General features: G+C 37.8%; 1 protein-coding gene and 1 long non-coding RNA gene across 12 annotated transcripts in view; both read left to right on the top strand.

Annotated features, from left to right (window-relative positions):
- LOC139358066 (uncharacterized) overlaps positions 1–8,940 on the top strand; it is a 39,483-nt gene extending 30,543 nt beyond the window's left edge. For 3 of the 5 annotated variants that reach the window (XR_011612293.1, XR_011612295.1, XR_011612294.1), the window contains one exon: positions 669–8,940. This is a non-coding gene — a long non-coding RNA (uncharacterized lncRNA). The remainder of the gene's footprint in view (positions 1–668) is intronic. The other 2 variants (XR_011612291.1, XR_011612292.1) reach the window with 2 other exon arrangements.
- A 382-nt stretch (positions 8,941–9,322) lies between these two features.
- The window catches only part of LOC105498993 (zinc finger protein 782), a 51,003-nt gene continuing 38,242 nt past the window's right edge, over positions 9,323–22,083 (top strand). For 5 of the 7 annotated variants that reach the window (XR_003013434.2, XR_003013436.2, XR_003013433.2 and 2 more), the window contains exons 1-4: positions 9,324–9,879; positions 10,903–11,098; positions 11,946–12,004; positions 16,634–16,760. Coding sequence is in view for 3 of the 7 variants with exons in the window: in XM_024786767.2 (XP_024642535.2) it covers positions 10,957–11,098; positions 11,946–12,004; positions 16,634–16,760 (328 nt within the window). In the remaining 4 variants the exon portion in view is untranslated. The other 2 variants (XM_024786768.2, XM_071077481.1) reach the window with 2 other exon arrangements.

Raw genomic sequence — 22,083 nt, 5'->3', positions numbered from 1 at the left:
ATCAATAGTGGTAAGCTTATGAAATCTAAACCAAAAATAGATTTTGGAAAAAAGTCAATTTTATATTTCTCACACAATAAATATCAATATAATCAATATAAACACATACTCTTTGGGTTTCCCAATAATTTAAAAATTAAAAGTCTTAAGGACCACAGAAAACACAAATAATTTGCTTCAATATGTTAGTAGGCACAATACAGTTGATGATGTCTATAGCTGTGACCTAACACTGAGCTTGATATCATGCAAAGTAATTAGCTGGAATAACAAGACAGGTTTTTTAAAAAGGTCACCTGTATCTGATGTAATAGTGTATTGCTATGGTGACACTGTGGAAAGAAAAAGTATTCATAACAATAGATGTTATCATTTGTTAGGCCTGAAGACATTTTTTTAGGTGGCGAGTTTTTTAGAACTCTCCTAGTGGCCCTGAAATTAAAATCTTCTAGTTCAGAACAGTATCATGAGGGCACTTTCCTGTTTTAGTTTTTTGGCTTTAGTAAAAATATGAGAACCAAAATGCTAGGCAATATGCTGTTAGAAGACATGTTTTTGTTGATGATTATAATATATAAACAGTAATATATTTCCCTGTTATATGTTCTTCTGCCTACAAAACCTTTCATGCCATGCAGTTTATTTTGTTTATTTATTTATTTTTTGAGACAGAATCACTCTGTTGACCAGGCTGGAGTGCAGTGGCACAATCGCAACTCACCGCAACCTCTGTCTCCCAGGTTCAAGCAATTCTCATGCCTCGGCCTCCCAAGTAGCTGGGACTGCAGACTTGCACCATCACACCCAGTTAATTTTTGTATTTTCAGTAGAGACAAGGTTTCTCTATGACAGCCAGGCTGGTCTCAAACTCCTGGCCTCAAGTGATCGAACTGCCTCAGTCTCCCAAAGTGCTGGGATTATAGGCATGACCCACCATGCCCACTCATGTAATTTATATCTATGTGTACATATGCTTAAATTTAAGCCATACAGTAATGTTTTCTAAGATGTTAGGCCCTGCATTTTAGTTTTTCACTATCTCCTAAACACCATTTTTTATTATTTCCCTAAAAATACATAATAAAAGTACCTTATAACAAATCAAAGTATTTGAAATCACTTTTGCATAATAATTAGTAAATGTATTTGTAGGAGTTCGGTCAGGGTGATGGGAGAAATTATAAGAGAAAATTATAGGAAAAATGCAAACCTTCTTGGAAGGCCAGAAGTTTTTGCAAAAGCTTTAGGAAAGGGTTATGGCTGAAGGCAGCCTGATCCTCTTACCTTGAGTTAACAGTAAAAAGCAAATAACAAGGGAAGGTAGAGGAGTTTATCTAAATAGCTTGTTTTCTCATGTTGTCCTAAGACTGACCTTTGATTATTTGCATGCAGGACTGCTCTCTCCTGGGAGGGTGACCATGCTAATTATCCACAAGTGTGTTGACTCAAAGCCTTTGTCATTAAATCTGTGCTGAATAAATGCCAGTAGTGCCAGCTTGTCAGGGCCATGGCTGCTGACTCTTTACAACACCCTCCTCAGTGTCTGTGAGTGGCCCAGTCTCCTAGCCTGCTCGTTCAGTGGATACCTGTGTCTGAGTGCATTCCTTCATCCATCATTCAGCCAGGGTCTGCGGGTCGGAACTGGCATGTATTAGTAAACATAAGTACACATGAGATCAATGATAGGTACAGTGATCCTACAATAAGCAGTGCTAACAAAGCAGTATAACACTACACAGTGTAATATTAATGGCAGGTACTTTCAATTAGTTGAAGTGAAATATTTCTGAACAGATACAACTCTTCAGATATGTTACTGTATCCCTAAGTTATCCACAGATGCTTTGTATCAGAAAACAAGAGGTTCTCTTACATAAGTTATGTGCTTCCATTTGCCCTCGGCATCTAGAATGAGGCTCAAAATAATTGAGGGAAGACAAATCTGAATTTCAATAGTAGGTCTATACAATATTAGCGCTTTTTAAAAAGCCTGTAACATTTAAGATGGATATGTCTATAGTACTTCAAGTACTTTTCATCTCTGAAATAACTTTAAAAACAAAGAATTTGATGTTACATAGTGAAAAGGACCCATGACCTTACATGACATTTAATCCACAAATCCACACTCATTTTACAGATAATGGTAACAACCTTAAAACTGACTTACCCAAGGTCCCACCAAATAGGAGCAGTTTGTCATCCTAAACTCAAATTAGGCGGTGGCTCTCAGACATTGCTGCACATTAAAATCACCTGAGGAGCTTTAGTCACTGCCTCACTTTCAACATGAGACATTTTGATTTCATTAGCATTGGGTATGACCTTGGGCACAGGGTTGGTGTTAAAAGCTTCCCAGGTGATTTCAATGTACAGCAAAGTTTGGGAATGATTGAGTTGGGATTAAAATCAGAATCTTCTGGGACGCTTTCCTCCATATAAAGATGCCTCACCAGGTGGATTGCCTGAGCTCAGGAGTTCAAGACCAGCCTGGGCAATACGGTGAAACCCCATCGCTAGTTAGCCTGGCAAGGCAGTGTGCACCTGTAGTCCCAGCTACTCAGGACACTGAGGCAGGAGAATTGCTAGAACCCAGGAGGCGGAGATTGCAGTGAGCCAAGATCGCGCCACTGCACTCCAGCCTGGACGACAGAGTGAGACTCCGTCTCTAAAAATAAAAATAAATAATAATAATAATAATAATAATAAAGATGCCTCACATCCATCCCTCTTTTCCTAAAAGGCTTCTCAGTGCCTAGAGATAGAGGGAAGGTGGAGGTGGAAACATACATGGGTTTGCAGACATATATTTGGAAAAAACCTGGCATAACTTATCCCAGTGAGTTCCACCTGTCCCACTGACAACAATGCACTACTAACCCGTGATAAACATTTTTCTGAATCTTTTCTTGAAGGCATTTTGCCCTATTAATTTGCTTGATAAACCTTCATTTCATCAATAGTCAATATACCAAATGATCACTTCTCAAATTTGCTGATGGCAAATTAAAACTTACTTTACTTCCAAAAGTGGACTTCTAAAAATTAGAATAATGAAGATAAAAGCATGAAATTTATTTGTTTGAGCAAGATTAATCCTTAAAACTACTTTTGAATTATATACTAACATATCAAAATATTTTGAATTCAAAAGAAGCCAGGGACTCTAGCCAAAGTAGAGTGATTTTTTTTTTCGCAAGAATTTATAGACCTGGCTGAAGACAGACATTTAGTGATTACTCAATAGGTCCCAAAGCCCTGCACTTGAGACAGAGTTTGAGTCCACTTTTTGCTGAAACACAATTTTATCGCAACTATCATTAAAAGTGAGAGAGGAAAGTGACATGAGTGTAAACTTGTCATTTTTTAATTAAAGTAAAAGTTACTGACAATTGAATTAGCTAAAACCGAGTGCATTAGGAACAAAATTGTTTATAAGCTAGTTATGTTCATAGAATGAAAAGTAAAATTAAAGACATTAATATTCTAAATTACCACTTTCCAAACTGTGTTATAAAAATCAACACTCACAATCCAAGGAGATGATAATGATACAGTCTGGACAACCCCAATGGAGCTGGTGTTATTGTTGGTTGTTGTTCCTTTTAAAATAAACTTCATCTTAGGGTGCTCTAAAAGTGCACCTTTGATTGTGGCCCATGAGGTGCTCATGCACAATAAGAGAAATTCAAATGCAGGTACACAATGGTGCCACCTAAGAGAAAAAGCTGTTCCTTCTTCAAAGATTAGTATCCAAAGTAGTACACATTGATTTAGGCCTGTAATTCATTTAAAAACTAATTTTTCACAAAAAAAATTCCACAAAGGGAACCTAGCCTTCTCATTGTGTTCAACACTGTCTAAGGCAAATGGTATCAAATAAATAGCTACACTTTTTCTGGGATGGCTTATTTGCTAACCGATTTTTCCTTCTACCATGACATCTAAGATTAAAAGAGAAATTGATACTTAATATTTAGAATCTAGATATCAATATATAGTTGATTCCAATTTTTTAAACTGATGGCTGAAAAGGACAACCAAATGGCTGAAATCATTTTAGAATAAGGGGTCTGTCCCTTGACATTATAGTTGAACTCTCGATTTTACTGTCATTGTTTAAGATGAGGCTGGCTGGCTGTGCTATCATCAAGGAATATTGTCAAGCATGAACTATATTTTTCAAAAAATGCTCAGTAGATACCTGAAGGGAAAGGGAAGTATAAGTTAAACTTATCAACGTGTATTTTTTTTCTTGGTTAAAATGTCAGATGACAAAGCACTAACATATTTCTTACACTCCGTGAACTGCCTGAGTGTGGTATCATGTACACTCTACAGAAAACCCATTGGAGGCTCTTAACTTCCACAGATGATGTTTGAGAAAGGGTTATTATAAAATGCTACCCTTAATGTGGTACCTGTCATCAAACCTAGCAAGGATTTTATGAATTCCCTTTATAAATAATGAGAAAAGTTTAAAATTAGATTTAATTGTTTCTTAAGTAATATAAATCAGCTGAGAATTTCTATTTCTATTGATTTACTGCAATGAAATGTAATATTGTAAAATAACATTGGCACAAGAGCATTTTATTGCAATGAATATAAGACTAGTGCATTTACTAAGTTACCAATCCTAAGTGTATCATTTCAGGAGATATAGTGACAAAACAAGTGTTTTAGATTCAGAGACACTGTGTGCCAGGGCTGCTAGATCACCAAAAAGGGAGGAAGCCATCAGTTTCTCTAGTCCAGTTTTCTTACGTGGAGGATAAAAAGAGTATCACTTTAGTATTCTCTCACACACCCTAAAAACAGATGACAAAGACAACTTAAAAAATGTAACTTTCACTTCATGTTTACATAAGACTCCCATGACATTACTCAAGTGAGACTCTCAGAGAATACTTTCCATTCATTTCAAACGTTGATTAATTTCATTCTGTGAATCATTTGACCTGCACCTAGGCATTTTCCTGCTACACTCCTGCTTTCTGCCTAGAATACTTCTTTTCTCTTTCCTTGTTTCAGCAAGCTTGACTCCGTCTACCCTCTTGAATCTCTTTGCCACGAGCCACACCAAAAAAATGGTTTTTGTACACTATTTGGTCAAATTCACCACCTGTTACATGATACTAATTCTTGCAGAGTATTCCCCTCTTAAGAAAGTATGCCTCTCCACGGAAGGGAGGACCCTTACTCTTCCTACCTCCAGCTGCTGAGCATAGAATTTTGGATAAATCAAAAAGTTCAACAAGTGTTTGACAAATTAATTCAGTTATAATTTGGAAGATAAGTCTTACTACATTTAATTACAGCAAAAACACTACTAACAGTTTACTGTTTATAGGTATTATTTAAGGTAGTCACAAAATAGGAACAAATACTCTAACTTCATTCAGTCAGTGTAGATAACAGAGTATGAAATTTTCCAATCTTTAACAAGAAATGGAAGGAGTTACTTAGCAGTCTTAAAGTTTAATAACAAAAACTAGAAAATAATCATACCTACTAATCTAGTAAGTCAAAACCAATGCCTTACCATCAAAGGTCCAGTACCTGTTGGACACCAATGCCCACCCACTGACTTCTTCCACTGTACCTGCTGCCTCTCATTTTAACCCATTAAAAATACTAAAGTTGTTTTCCTTGTAGAGGTCTTTCACCTCCTTGGTTAGGTGTATTCCTAAGTGTTGTGTTTTATTTTATTTTTTTGGCAGCTATTGCAAAAGGGCTTAAGTTCTTGGTTTGATTCTCAGCTTGATCGCTGTTGGTGTATAGCTAAGCTATTGATTTGTGTACATTAATTTTGTATCCTGAAACTTTGCTGAATTCATTTATCAGTTCTAGGAGCTTTTTGGAGGAGTCTATAGTGTTTTCTAGGTATACGATCATATCATCAGGAAACAGCAACAGTTTGACTTCTTCTTTACTGATCTGGATGTCCTTTTTTGTTGTTTTTTGTTTTTTTGTTGTTGTTGTTGTTTTTGTTTGTTTGTTTGTTTTTTGAAACAGAGTCTTGCTCTGTCGCCCAGGCTGGAATGCGGTGGCGCGATCTCGGCTCACTGCAAGCTCCACCTCCCAGGTTCACGCCATTCTCCTGCCTCAGCCTCCCGAGTAGCTGGGACTACAGGCGCCCACAACCATGCCCGGCTAATTTTTTGAATTTTTGGTAGAGACAGGTTTTCACCGTGTTAGCCAAGATGGTCTCGATCTGCTGACCTCGTGATCGTCCTGCCTTGGCCTCCCAAAGTGCTGGGATTCCAGGCGTGAGCCACCGCGCCCGGCCTGGATGTCCTTTATTTCTTTCTCTTATCTTACTGCTCTGGCTAGGACCTCCAGTACTATGTCGCATAGAAGTGGTGAGAGTGGGCGTGCTTGTCTTATCCCCGTACTCAGGGGGAAGCTTTCAACTTTTCCCCAATTCAGTATTATGTTGGCTGTGGGTCTGCCATAGATGGCTTTTATTACATTGAGGTATGTCCCTTGTATGCAGATTTTGCTGAGGGTTCTAATCATAAAAGGATGTCAGATTTTGTCAAATGCTTTTCCTGTGTCTATTGAGACGATCACGTGATTTTTGTTTTTAATTCAGTTTATGTGGTGTATCACATTTATTGACTTGCATATGTTAAAACATCCCTGAAACCCTGGTATGAAACTCACTTGAACATGATGGATTGTCTTTTTGATATGCTGCTGGAAACCACAAAACATTCCTGAAAGGAATCATAGATGACACAAATAAATGGAAACACCCCATGCTCATGGATGCATAGAATCAATATTGTGAAAATGACCTACTGCCAAAAGCAATCTAAAGATTCAGCACAATTCCCATCAAAATACCATCATCATTCTTCACAGAACTAGAAAAAACAATTCTAAAATTCACATGGAACCAAATAATAGCCCACATAGCCAAAGCAAGACTAAGTAAAAAGAACAAATCTAGAGGTATCGCATTATCTGATTTCAAACTATACTATAAGGCCACAGTCACCAAAACAGCATGATACTGGTATAAAAATAGGCACATAGGCCAATGGAACAGAATGGAGAACCGAGAAATAAACCCAAATACTTACAACCAATTGATCTTCAACAAAGCAAAGAAAAACATAAAGTGGAGAAAGGACACCCTTTTCAACAAACGGTGCTGGGATAATTGGCTAGCCACATGTAGGAGAATGAAACTGGATCCTCATCTCTCACCTTATGCAAAAATTGACTCAAGATGGATTAAGGACTTAATTCTAAGGCCTGAAACTATAAAAATTCTAGAAGATAACATCGGAAAAACCCTTCTAGACATTGGCTTAGGCAAGAATTTCATGACCAAGAATCCAAAAGCAAATGCAATAAAAACAAAAAATAAATAACTGGAACTTAAACTAAATAGCTTTTGTACAGCAAACGGAACAGTCAACAAAGTAAACAGACAACCCACAGAGAGTAGGAGAAAATCTTCACAATCTATATATCTGACAGAGGACTAATATCCAGAATCTACTACGAACTCAAGCAAATCAATCCCATCAAAGAAAAAAACAAACAATCCCATCAAAAAGTGGGCTAAGGACATGAATAGACAATTCTCAAAAAAGATACACAAATGGCCAAGAAACATATGAAAACATGCTCAACATCACTAATGACCAGGGAAACGCAAATCAAAACCACCTTACTCCTACAAGAATGGCCATAATCAAGAAATCAAAAAATAGTAGATGTTGGCATGGCTGCAGTGAACAGGGAACACTTCTACACTGCTGGTGGGAATGTAAACTAGTACAGCCACAATGGAAAACAGGGTGGAGATTCTTTAAAGAACTAAAAGTAGAACTACCATTTGATCCAGCAATCCCACTACTGGGTATCTACCCAGAGGAAAAGAAGTCATTATATGAAAAAGATACTTGCACATGCATGTTTATAGCAGCACATTTTGCAACTGTAAAAACGTGGAACCAACCCAAATACCCATCAGTTAACAAGTGGATAAAGAAACTGTGGTATATATGATGGTATACTACTTAGCCATAAAAAGGAATGAATTAATGGCATTTGCAGCCACCTGGATGAGACTAGAGACTATTATCCTAAGTGAAGTAACTAAGGAGTGGAAAACCAAACATCATATGCTCTCACTCGTAAGTGGGAGCTAAGCTATGAGGATGCAGAGGCATAAGAATAACACAATGGACTTTGGGGACTTGCGGGGAATGGTGGGGGGGGGGCGCAAGGGATAAAAGACTACAAATAGGGTGCAGTGTATAGTGCTTAGATGATGGGTGCACCAAAATCTCACAAATCACCACTAAAGAACTTACTCATGTGACCAAACACCATCTGTTCCCCAATAACCAATGGAGATTTTTTTTTAAAAATCAGCAAAAAGCAAGAAAACTCGTTATGAGCATGGAAACCTAAGATAATTAACATTAAATTTAAATATTTTGAAACAATAAGAGAATTCGGCAAGAAGCAATGTTAAGGGATAAAAACCAAAAGCTTTTCTCTAACACCTGCAGCAACGGGCTCGACCCGCCTTAGAACCCTCACGCCTGGGGGCGCCAGGACAGGGCTCACAGGTCAATGGGTCCGGTGGGCTGTGAAGAGACAAGGTGGAGGTTCCAGGTTGAAAATGTATAAAATTGTAAAGTAAATTAAAAGTTATATCATTTCAATGCTAAATACTTCGGTAGTGATTCCTTTTTTTAAAAAATCAATTTTTCTGCAAAATTCTTAATCTTTTTTCACAGTTCACAAAAGTAATGGTACTTTTTTTCAATATTTGCAATTCCCAATCCGTATTCAGCTTCCCAATTGTCTCCGAAAGTCTTATGCAAAAAAAAAAAATGCTGGTTCAACCGGGAACCAACGGAGAGCTACTCTTTATATTTGTCAGTAGCGTTCAAGTTTTAACCTTTAACTTCTCCCTGTTCTTAGAGAGCCTGAGAAGAGACTCTTCATAAAAACTCCACCCCGGCCGGGCGCGGTGGCTCAAGCCTGTAATCCCAGCACTTTGGGAGGCCGAGATGGGCGGATCACGAGGTCAGGAGATCGAGACCATCCTGGCTAACACGGTGAAACCCCGTCTCTACTAAGAAATACAAAAAATAGCCGGGCGAGGTGGCAGCGCCTGTAGTCCCAGCTACTCGGGAGGCTGAGGCCGGAGAATGGCGTGAACCCGGGAGGCGGAGCTTGCAGTGAGCTGAGATCCGGCCACTGTACTCCAGCCTGGGCTACAGAGCGAGACTCCGTCTCAAAAAAAAAAAAACAAAAACAAAAACAAAACTCCACCCCGCCAGTTCTGAATCGCCGAAACGTGAGGAGTCGCGTCGAAAACGGACGCAAGAGCTTATGGGAAATGTAGTCCTGAACGAGTCTGGTTCGCCGCGCAGCACTCTGGGATGGGGTTACTGGGCTCCTTCTGCGCCTGTGCAGCCGAAGCCCCGCTGCCTCATTTGAGTTCTCGGGACTCGCGGGAAGCGATTTGGGGAGCTCTGGGGTCGGCTCGCAAAGTAGAGGGGGCGGAGCTGGGGCGGCAGGGCAGCGTTTGTGCCGGGAGTGGGAGAGGAAGCGGGAAGTTCGTGGGATCCCCGCCCCCAGTGTCAGTGGATGCGACCGGGCGGGCCCTCGGCCTTCCCGGCCGGTGGAGAGGGACCCCGGCCACTGGCTCCCGGGGCGGCTGGGGCTGAGCGCGGGTCGGGAGCAGGTGCTGGGTGCGGGCCGCGGTGTGCGGGACGGGAGCGTGTTGCGAGCGGCGGCGGGAGGGGAAAGCGCATTTGTAACGCGGGCGACAACGTGCCCGAAATCCCCGGACGGTGGGTCTGCATCGAGACCCCGAGCTCTGGAGCTGGAAAAACCCGGGTAAGTTCAGCTCTGTCAACTGCAAGCCTAGGCGAATGCAGGGACCTGGATGAGAGTCAGGTTTCTCATCTGAAAGTGAGGGTATTAATAATGACTGCTTCATGGCGTTGTTTTAAAACTTTATGTCACCACCTGTAAAGCAAACAGCCGACTGTAGGCTGCTAAGCCATGAGCGACTGCTGCTGTTATATTTAGAAGACACTTTGTTCTGTTCATTGGGTGCCTTATGTAAACCTCACAACCACATCTGCATTAAATATAACAACTGAGCCTCAGGTCACAAGCTAGCAGTGAGGGAGCTGGGGTTCAAGGGCACGTGTGATTTATTTCCCGTTTCAGGCGCTAATATCACACCTGCCTATAACCAGCATTGCAGCCTTCACAGCACTTAGCAGAATGGCATGTCCCCAAATACTCAGGGAGTGGATGTAGTTGGAATCTTACCATGTGTCAAATGTCGTCTGGATTTCTGGTGTGTCTTCAGATCTCTTGGGTCAGACAGGTTCTTGGCCCCTTCTGCATCGTCAGGGTGTCTCTCTTTTAAGTCTGATATGATGAATTCTAAGAGTCAGATTTTTGGCACTAACGTGGTTTCTCAGGTCAGGTCGCAGGCTCCTTAAACGGAGCAGCCCTTGCGACTTGGGAAGCAGGGGCCTCTGTGAACAGTTTTACCTGGAAGAGAACCCCTCTCAGACCTAGACCTCCCTCCCGAGCTTCAGAGCAGAGGCAGAAGAGGCCACAGAGGAGCAGATCCTGGATGTGTATGGTCAGAAGCAGTTCTTGATCCTACTTCCCAGATAGAGCCAGACTTGTTGGTGAAGCCTCCAGAAGCCACCACAGAATGGGTGACAGTGGGTGGTTTGGGCCAGCTTTGAGAAGAGCAGAATGAGCTGGGTGGGGGCCAGGGACAGGCTGCTCAGGAAAGGCCACATCATTGCAGAAGTCTGGGGGTAGGGGTAACCAAAGAGTCTGTCCCCAGATCCCAAAGTAGCCGCCAGTCCCTTTGTTCTCCACTCTTTACAGATGCCATACTGCTGTTAACACATGTGACACTGGAGAATCCCAGCATGATGATACATGAAGGGTTTTCTGTGGTTATCTACTTCTGATTCTTTTGAAAGCTTTAAAGACATTGGGCATGAAAGGTTCAGTGAGTTTCCAGGGACCCCTCGTTTGTGGCAGGGCCAGGAGGAAAACAGTTCCGTTCATTCTTTCACAGGTGAGTCACCAAAAACATCTTATCCAAAGGGCCTTTTGAGAAATACATCCCAGTTAAAACATCTACAACTCTTTGCCTTAAAGTATCTCATCTCTTTTACAAGACTTTCTGTGGATTGTCTATACCAAGGGTAAACAGTATTACTAAGAAAAATAATTAAATGATGCACACTGAATATTTTTCTGTTAATTTAGTGTTTCAGAGACAGATTCTTATCCTGTTGTCCAGGCAGGAGTGCAGTGGCACAAACACGGCTGACTGCAGCCTCTACCTCCTGGGCTCAAGTGATCCTCCTGCCTTAGCCTCCCAAGTAGCAGGGACCACAGGCACATGCTACCACACCTGGCTAATTTTTTAAGTTTTTATTTTCTGTAGAGACAGGGTCATACCATGTTGCCCAGGTTGGTCTTGAACTCCTGAGCTCAAGCCATCCTCCCTCTTTGGCCACCTGAAGTGCTGGGGTTACAGGCATGAACTATGGTGCCTGCTAAGTTAGTTTTAGTGAAAGAATAGTGTCTTATCCTGTGGTGTACTTTAGTTCAACTAATCCTCTATTGTCTTTATTTTTTTGTGTGAGTTAAAAGCACATGTGCATTATTGTTAAATCAACTGGGCAAAGTTTATGTTCACTCAATAAAAAATAGCAGTTTAAGCCCCAAAACTATTTCAGAGTTGTCGTAGAGACAGTACCACCTCTACGTGGTGCTTCTCATGCTTTTTCAAGGCCTGAAGGGCCCTGTTACCTTAGGAAGGCTGCTCCCCAACTGGGTTGCTGAGATTTGGGGAGGTGAATCTAGGAGCTGTGAGGTAGGCCAGACCGTGTGACCTCCTCTTTCTGTCCCCCCAGCTGAGGCTTCACAGTTCTCTACACTCTCCCAAGAGCCACAGAAAATGAACACATTTCAGGTAAGCTCTTTATTCATTCCCCACTTTGTATTGTAATGTATTTATGAGGTCCTTGCATTAAATGGAAAAGGAGAAATAGATCGAGTAAATCTTGAGGGAAAATATATACAGTTTTACCATGAACTCTTTTGTTTGCTGTCAGCTTTTGGTAAATAATCTTTGTCAGGGTTAGTAGGTTCCCTCCAGTTACCAGTTTGCCAAGATCTCGTGTTAGTTATAAATGCACATTGAATTATATTAAATACTTTTTGTATATCTATTAGAATAAATCTATAGCTGTGTCCTTTAATGAATCTATAAATATTGTGAATAATATAATGGATTTTCTAAAAGTAACTTGAATTCCTGTATAGACCCTAGTTGCTAATGAGTGTAGTAACTTGCTTCTTACATGTTTTCCTAGCACTTTTTGGTAATAATGTAGGATTTTTTTTTCTGTGTTCACAAATTGGATTAAACTGTATTTTCCTGTTTCCCTGTTCAGTTGGGGTACCATGGTTGTCTCATGAAAGGAAATGGGGCACTTTTTCTTGTTTCTTCTTTTCTAATAATTTAGAAAAATGAGAAAATTGTGTTATATGTGGATTTTGTGAAACTCACCTATGAATTTGGACCTTGTGAAGACTTTCTGTGTGAAGATTTTGATTATTGAATAAATTTATTAATCAATTCATTACTCAACTTCTTATAAGCTTATACTGGATTTATACTTTCTCAATATAATTTTTGTCATTAGATTTTCATAGAAAATTGTAATCATTTATATTTGTGTTTTATTTGCTTATTTTTTTTTAGATTTTTAGTTTATTGTTGGTTGACCATTATCAAACAAGATTTGTCTTTGTCAGTATGCCTTCACTTATAAATGTACAGAGACAAGGTATAAACCGAAAGGAAAATAAAATGAGATACTAAGATATGTTATTTTAAAAACCACCTTGCATACACAAATTATAAAAATTTATTATAATTTTAACACCACCTTGTCATCCTCGTGCTAATACACTTTGACACTGAAGATGCAACCTACCTTCTTACTTAGCACTGTACTTAGATATATTTATTAAGATGAGAAAGTTTTCATAATGTATGTTTACTAAAACTGGAAAAATTTTCAATTTTAACATAAAATGTATTTGAAATTTTCAACTAAGATTCTAAACATTTTACTTTTACATTTTGTTTTATGTATTTTACTATCCCAGAGTATAAAAGAAGTCAAGACAGGCCTTAACTAAAATGAAAGAGCAAGACTAAAATAATCATAATGAATGCTGTCTTTTCTTTATACTTAAAAACATTTCTTTAAAATGTTTTATTTCAATAGCTTTTGGGGTACAAGTGGTTTCTTGTTACATGGATTCATCTTGTTACATGGATGAATTTTATAGTGGTGAATTCTGAGATTTTAGTGCACCCATGGCCTGACAAGTGTGCCTCATAGGTAGCTTTTTATCCCTAGCACCTTTCCCTAGCCTCCCACCCTCCCGCTTCTTGGTCTCTAAAGTCCATTATGTCACTCTGTATGCCTTTGCATACTCATAACTTAACTCCCAGTTATAAGTGAGAACATATGGTTTGGTTTTCTACTCCTGTGTTACTTAGAATTGCAGCTCCACCCAAGTTGCTGCAAAAGACATTACTTCATTCCTTTTTATGGCTAAGTAGTATTCCATAGTGTATAGGTACCACATTTTCTTTATCCACTCAGTTGATGGGCACTTAGGTTGGTTCCACATCTTTGCAATTGTGAATTGTGCTGCCACAAACATGTGTGCTGGTTTCTTTTTCATTGATGGTGACTTCTTTTCCTTTGGATAGACACCCAGTAGTAGGATTGCTAAATGGAATGGTAGATCTACTTTTAGTTCCTTAAGGAATCTCCATACTTTTTACATAGAGGTTGTCCTAATTTACATTCCTACCACCATTGTATAAGCATTCCCGTTTCTTCACATCCATGCAAATGTCCATTGTGTTTTGACTTTTTAATAAGGGCCATTCTTGCAGGAGTAAAGTGGTATCTCATTGTGGTTTTAATTTGCGTTTCCCTGATGATTAGCGATGTTGAGCATTTTTTTCATATGTTTATTGGACATTTGTATATCTTCTTTTGAGAAATGACAATTCATGGCCTTCGCCCACTTTTTGTTGGGATTATTTTTTTTCCTGCTGGTTTATTTGAGTTCCTTGTAAATTCTGGATACTTTGTCAGATGTCTAGTTTGTAAATACTTTCTCCCATTCTGTGGGTTGGCTGTTTACTCTGGTAATTATTTCTTTTACTGTGTAGAAGCTTTTTAGTTTAATTAGGTCCAGTTAATTTATTTTTGTTTTTGTTGCATTTGTTTTTGGGGTATTAGTCATGAGTTCTTTGCCTAGGCTGATGTCGAGAAGAGTTTTTCAAATGTTGTCTTCTAGAATTTCTATGGTTTCAGGTCACAGATTTAAGTCTTTGATCCATCTTGAGTTGATATTTCTATAAAGTGAGAGATAGGGATCCAGTTTCATTATTCTACATGTGGCTTGCCACTTTCACCAGCACCATTAAACAGGTCAGGGGTCCCCAATCCACGGGGCCACTGACTGGTACTGGTCTGTTAGCAATGGAACGGCACAGCAGGAGGTGGGCAGCAGGCCAGTAAGCATTACTACCTGAGCTCCACCTCCTGTCAGATCAGCAGCATCAGATTCTTATAGGAGAGCGAACCCTATTGTGAACTGTACATGCAAAGAATCTAGGTTGCGTGCTCCTTATGAGAATCTAACTAATGCCTGATGATCTGAAGTGGATCAGTTTAATCTTGAAACCATCCCCACCCTCCCACCGCTGGTCCATGGAAAAATTGTCTTCCTAGTTTCTTGAGAGTTTTTATTATATAGGTATGCTGGATTTTGTCAGATGCTTTTTCTACATCTATTGAGATGATTATGTGATTTTTGTTTTTTGTTATGTTATGTCATGTATCACATTTATTTACTTGCATGTGTTAAACCATCCCTGCATCCCTCAGGTGAAACCCACCTAATCATGATATGCTTTTTGATGTACTATTGTATTCAGTTAGCTAGTGTTTTGTTGAGGATTTTTGTATCTATGTTCATCAGGGATATTGGTCTGTTGTTTCTTTAGTTGTATCTTTTCCTGGTTTTGCTAGCAGGGTGATACTGGCTTCATAGAATGATTTAGGGAGGATTCCCTCTTTTGCAGTCTTTTGGAATAGTTTCTGCAGGATTGGGATCAGTTCTTTGAATATCTGGTAGAATTCAACTGTGAATCCTTCTGGTCCCAGGCTTTTTGTTGTTGTTGGCAATTTTCAGATTTTTTAATTACTGATTCAATCTCTCTACTTGTTGTCTATTCAGGGTTTCAATTTCTCCCTGATTTAATTTCAGAGTGTTGTATGTTTCCAGGAATTTATTCACTTCCTCTAGGTTTTTAGCATTTCTCATGGTGCTGGTTTGGTAACGACAAATTCCCTCAGCATGTGTTTGTCTGAAATGACTTTATTTCTCCTTTATTTATGGAACTTAGTTTTGCTGGATACAGAATTCTTGGCTGACAGGTACTCTGTTTAAAGAGGTTGAAGATAGGACCCCCAATCCCTTCTTGCTTATAAGGTTTCTGCTTAGAGGTCTGCTGTTAGTCTGATAAATTTTCCTTTATAGGTTACCTGATGGTTTTATCTTAGTGCTCTTAGAATTCTTTCCTTCATATTGGCTTTAGACAGCCTGATGACTGTATGCTTTGGTGAAGATCTTTTTGCCGTGAATTTTCCAAGAGTTCTTTGACCTTCTTACATTGGGATATGTAAATATCTAGCCAGGTCAGTGAAGTTTTCCTCAGTTATTTCCTCAAATAATTTTTCTAGACTTTTTTCTCTTCTCCCTCAAAAATATCAGTTATTCTTAGGTTTGGCCATTTTATATAATTTCATATTTCTTGGAGACTTTGTTCATTTCTTTTAATTATTTTTTCTTAGCTTTTTGAGCTTTTTTGTGTTATGTATCATGCCACATCTGTGTGTATAGCTGCATGAGATAATAATGAACAGATTTTCATTCCTGTGAAGATTCACTTCCCGGCTGGTCGCTGTGGCCCACACCTGTAATCCCAGCACTTTGGGAGGCTGAGGCAGGCGGATCATGAGATCAGGAGATCGAGACCATCCTGACCAACATGGTGAAAGCCCATCTCTACTGAAATACAAAAAACTAGCTCAGTGTGGTGGCATACACCAGTAGTCCCAGCTACTTGGGAGGCTGAGGCAGGGGAATTGCTTGAACCTAGGAATGTGGAGGTTGCAGTCAGCCAAGATTGCACCATGGGAAACGTATGCAGGAATCATATTTATAATAATTTTACCTAAAAGGGCACTAAGCTTCCTCAATATATTAAATAAGAATGTATGTGTATAATTTTAAAATAAATACAAATGAGAGCATGAGAACAAATATTTGTGCTAATTATGCATTTCAAAAGAATAAGGCAGAATTAGGGTCATAATAATAATCCCTTGTAGCATTTTGTTTTAAATTCTCAACAGTAAACATAATGAGTTAGTTTCTGAAAACATTTTCCTTTCCCTGATTCTGAACACTCAGATTAATCAGAAATGCACTGTTACAGGCATCAGTGTCATTCAAGGACGTGACTGTGGAATTTACCCAGGAGGAGTGGCAGCACATGGGCCCTGTTGAGAGGACCCTGTACAGAGATGTGATGCTGGAGAACTACAGCCACCTCGTCTCAGTGGGTGAGCACAGCTTACCATGAGGTTCCCTCCAGAGGGCAGTTCTGTTTCTCCTCTCTTTCTCTCTCTCCGTACCGTACCGTGTGACTCCCTCTACAGTGCAATTCTGGTTTTCCTTTTTTATATTAGTTACTTTTATTGAGGTGTATTTAACAGAAAATAAAATTCAGCACCTTTCAGTGTACAAATCAATGAGTTTTTAAAAATGTATACAGTTGATTACCACAATCCAAATCATGGTTTGGAATCTTTTTATCACCCCCAAAAGATTCTTTGTAGCCCTTTGCAGTGAGTCCCCTCCCTCCATCCCTTCCCCCACAACCCCTGGCAACTATTTGTCTGCTTTCGATTGTAATAATTTTGCCTTTTCTCCAATATCATATAAATGGAATCATAAATTATATACTCCCTTTTGTCTGGTTTTCTTTAGCATAATGCTTTTGAAACTCATGCACATGTGTGTATAAGTGGTTTATTATTTTATCCTAAGTAGTGTCCCTTTGTGGGCATATACTGCAATTTGTTATCCTTTATCAGTTGGTCAGCATACGGAATTTTTTCCCAGTTGGTGCTTTTATGAATAAAGCTGCTGTGAACTTTCACATACAAGTCTTTGTGTCAACATGTTTTCATTTCTCTTGTGTAAGTACCTAGGAGTGGGCTTGCCAGGTCTTCTGATAAGTTTATCTGTCTATAACTTTATAAGAAACTGCCAAATGTTTTCAAACTGGCTCCACAGTTTTTCATTTTCATGAACAATGTCTGTGAGTTCTCATTACTCTTTGGTTACCATTATTTGGAAAATTTTACTGTTTTTAACAATTCTAGTTGGGTTTTAATTTGCATTTTCCTGATGACTAACAACATTGAACCTCTTTTTATATGCTTTTCAGCCATTCATAAATCTTCAAGTGACCAGTCAAATCTTTAGCTCATTTTTGTTTCATTTAGTTTTTAGTATTTTTGTTTGTTTAGTCGAAGAAGTTCAGACCTTTATTAGATATATGTTTTACAGACTTTTTCTTGCTATCTCTCGCTTCTCTTTTTAAAGAGAAAATGTTTTCAGTTTTTAATTTTTTGCATATATTTTAAGAAACCTTTTTTTATATTGAAATAATTATAGATTTATGGGAATTAGCAAAAACTGTGTCCTCACCTTCAGTTCCCCCAAAGGTTACATGTTATATAACTGTACTACAGTATCAACACCAGGAAGTAGACACTGGCACAATGTGTGTGAATAGCTGTGTGCCATTTTATCACATGTGGACATTGGTGTAACCACCACAGTTGCAATACAGAACTGTTCTATCAGTGCAAAGATCTCTTTGGTGCTACTCATTCATAGTCACACCCATGCTGTCTCTCACATTGTCCCTAATCTCTGCTAACTGCTAATCTGCTAGCTGTATAATTTTGTCATTTTGAGACTGTTATATAAATGGAATCATACAGTATTTGATGTGTTGAGATTGCCTTTTTCACTCAGCAAAATGCTCTTGAGATCCAAGTTGTTGCGTATCCATAGTTCATTCCTTTTATTGCTGTGTAGTATTTCACTATATGAATGTCATTGTTTAGCCATTCACGTATTCAAGGACATTTTGTTTGTTTCCAGTTTGGGGCTATTACAAAGTTGATGTGAACATTCATGTTCAGATTTTTTGTGAACATAAGTTTTTCCGGGATAAGTACCAAAGAGTGTGATTGTTGGATTGTATGGTAAGTTATGTTTTATTCTTTAAGAAAGTGCCAAACTATTTCCCAGAGTTGCTGTACCATTTTGCATTTCTACCAGCAATGTATGAGGGATCCAGTTATTCCCTATCCTTTCTAGTTCTTGGCATTGTTGCTATTTTATATATTAGTGGTTGAATAGGTGTATAGTGATATCTCATAGTGATCCTAATTTGCATTTTCCTAATGGCTACTGGTAATCAATATCTTTTCATGTGTTCACATGCCATCTGTGTATCCTTAGTAAAATGTCTGTTCATGGCTTTTGTCCATTTTTTAATTGGAAGTTTGTATGTTTTACCATTGACTTTTGAGAAATTAGATAGTCTAGATATGAGTTCTTTATCAGATGTGTGGTTTGCACATTTTTGTACCAATCTGTAACTTGTCTTTTCGTCGTCTTCATGGGATGTTTTGAAGAGCATAAGTTTTTAATTTTGGTGAAGTCCAGTTTATCAGTTTTGTAAAAATTTTGTATCTAAGAACTCTTCACTAAGTCTTTGGACCAAAGATTTCCTCCTATTTTTAAAAATTGTGTAGTATATTTTACATTTTAATGATAGTGCATTTTGAGTTAATTATTGTATAGGGCATGAAGTGTAAGTTGAGATAATTTTTTTTTTTTTTTGCCTATGGATATCCATTTGCTCCATGCAGCACCATTACCCTTCCTAGCTTTTTCACCTGTGTCAAAAATCAGTTGACTGTACTTGTATGAGACTATTATATTCCCACATTATATTTCTTTTTCAATATTGTTTTAGCTATTCTAGTTACTTTGCCTTTGCATATACATATTGTAATAATTTCATTATGTTAAAATCTTATTGAGTGACAGGAATTAAAGCTATAAATTTTCAATTTTGTGACAGTTAACATCTTCACTGCTTTGAGTCTTATTTTAAGTCTTATAATCCATAAGCACAAGATATTTCTCCATTTACTTAGATCTTGATTTCTTGCTTCAGTGTTTTGTAGTTTTCAATGTAAAAGTCCTGTACATGTTATATGTATACCTCAGTATTTCATTTGGTTGGATAATTGTTAATGGCATTGTGTTTTAAATTTCTGTTTGCATGCAAAGGTTGCTAGTTTATAGAAATGTAATTGATTTTTGTATGTTTGTTCTTTTATGCTGAGATCTTGCTGAACTTTCTAGGAAGGCTTTTTGTAGATTCCTTCTGATTTTTTAACATAAGCTATCATGTGATCTATGTATAGGGTCATTTTACTATCTTCCTTTCTAATCTGTATGCCTTTTATTTCCTTTTCTTGCCATATTACACTGGCTAGGACTTCTAGTACTGTGTAGAGTAAGAGTGGTGAGAGTAGTCATCCTTGCCTTGTTCCCAACCTTCAGGGGAAAACATCTCTTTCACCAAATGATCCTAGCAGGTCCTTTGTGGATATTCTTCATCAAATGGTGGAACTTCTACTGTATTCCTAGTTTTCTGAGAATATTGACTATGAATGGATATTGAATCTTGTTGAATATTTTTTATGTATATACTGCTGTGATTACATGATTTTTCTTCATTACTCCATTAATATAGTAGACTTTGTTGACTAGTTTTCAAATATTGAACCAGCCTTACATACTTGGAATAAACCTTACTTGGTAATGTCATATAATTCTTTTTATTTATCGTTTGATTCTATTTGAAATATTTTGTTAAGTAGTTTTGCATTTATGAGAGAAACTGGTCCGTAGTTTTGTACTACCTTTGTCTGGTTTTCATATCAGCATAAGTCTGGCCTCATAAAATTAGTTGGAAAGTGTTCCTTCCAATTTTCTGGAAGAGGTTGTATAGAAGTGGTATTTATTCTTCATTAAATGTTTGGTAGAGTTATCTAGTGAAACCATCTGGGCCTAGGGACTTCTTTTTGGGGAGTTTTACAAATCAATTTCTTTAAGTCGTATATATGGATATTCAAATTAATTCTATTAGGTGAATTGTGGTATTTTTGCTTTTCTAACAATTAGTCCATTTTATATAAGTTGTCACGTTTATATGTGCAAAAATGTTCAGATCATTCCATTATTATCATTTTGATGTCTTTAGGATCTGTATTTATAGACCTGTTTTATTCTTTATATTGGTCATTTCTGTCTTCTTACTCTCTCTTTTATTTTTTTATTCACTCTTCCTAGAGGTTTTACAATGTTACTGCTCTTTTCAGTCAACCAGCTTTTTCTCTCATTGATTTTTCTCTTTTGTTTTTTTGGTTTTAATTTAATTGATTTCTACTTTTTACTTTTGCTTCTGTTAGGATTATTGTGCTGTTTGTCTAGTTTTTTAATGTGAGATCATGGACTATTAATTTGAGACTTTTCCTCTTTTCTGATGTACACATTTAGTGCCATAAAAACTCAGCATTGCTTTAGCTGCATCACACAAATTGCATATTGGGTTACTAAGACATGTCTCTTATTTATGTCTAGAAGACATATTTCTTCTTCTTTGATTGAACACTCAATCATACAGTATGAGACCAAAGAAATGCAATTAAAACTTAACAACTGTTTACTTAATATCCACTCTTTGATAGACACCAGTGCAGTTCTCAAGTTACTTAATAGCACAGCCTTAATTTTCATAGGGTGATTTGAAGAGTTTCTGAGGCCAAGAAAACCTTTCTATTAAAATATTGGATATTTATTGAAGCTGGGTAAAGGATCTATGAGGGGAAGGGTTCACTGAACTCTTTTTACTTTTTTAAAGAAACTTTTCAAATTCAAAGAAAAAGATAAGCAGTGCTTGAGAATAGCTCTAAGGAAGTCTAGGAATAAGCTAAATAAGGAAATATAAACATTCCAAGCAGATAAAAGTACAAGCACAAAGACCCCTGGTAGAAGAGAAGATAGTGAGTACAGAGTCCTGAAAAAGAACCAGTACACCTGCAACAAAGAAAGCAAGAAGGAATATGGTACAGATGTGAAAGTGGACCAAGTGAATATATATTATTGAGGCTATATTCTGGTTTTTAAGCAATAAGTAATCATTGAGGGTTTTAACTAAAATAGTAATCAACCATATCTGCTAAGAAATGTAATTTTTTGGCACTAAAAAAATTACAGGTGCGTTAGTTTTTACTCAGCAACATATACAATACTCAGCAACAATACCTGCATAAACACAAAATGATACATACACAAGGTTATTCATTGCAGCATTGTTTGTAATAGCAATAGACTATCAACAACCCAAATGTACGTCATTGACTAATTGGCTAAAAGTATGTTACTTCTACACACAAATGAAGACTATGCAACCATACAATGGGTGAGAGCCTATATGCAAATAAGGAGTGATATTCCGTAAATATTAAGTCAAAAGAAAGCAGTAGAATGGTGTCCATAGAAAGCCATCTTTGAGTAAGAAAAGAAGAGAGAGGAATATATGTGATTGTTGATACTTGCAAAAATGAAACACTGGGAGAAAAATCAGAAAGTAATAAAATACAGCAGGTGGGAGGTGAGTGATTGGAACAGGAATGGAAGTGGGACTTTTAATATACCTTTTTATACAGTTTGGATTTTTGAACTACATACGTGTTTTTCATATTGAAAGATTACAGTAAATTTAAA

This window comes from Macaca nemestrina, chromosome 14 (assembly GCF_043159975.1).
Source record: "Macaca nemestrina isolate mMacNem1 chromosome 14, mMacNem.hap1, whole genome shotgun sequence".
In the NCBI taxonomy this organism is placed as follows: domain Eukaryota; kingdom Metazoa; phylum Chordata; class Mammalia; order Primates; family Cercopithecidae; genus Macaca; species Macaca nemestrina.
The sequence above is the reverse complement of the archived record's forward strand: the minus strand, read 5'-3'. Positions and strand labels throughout refer to the sequence as shown.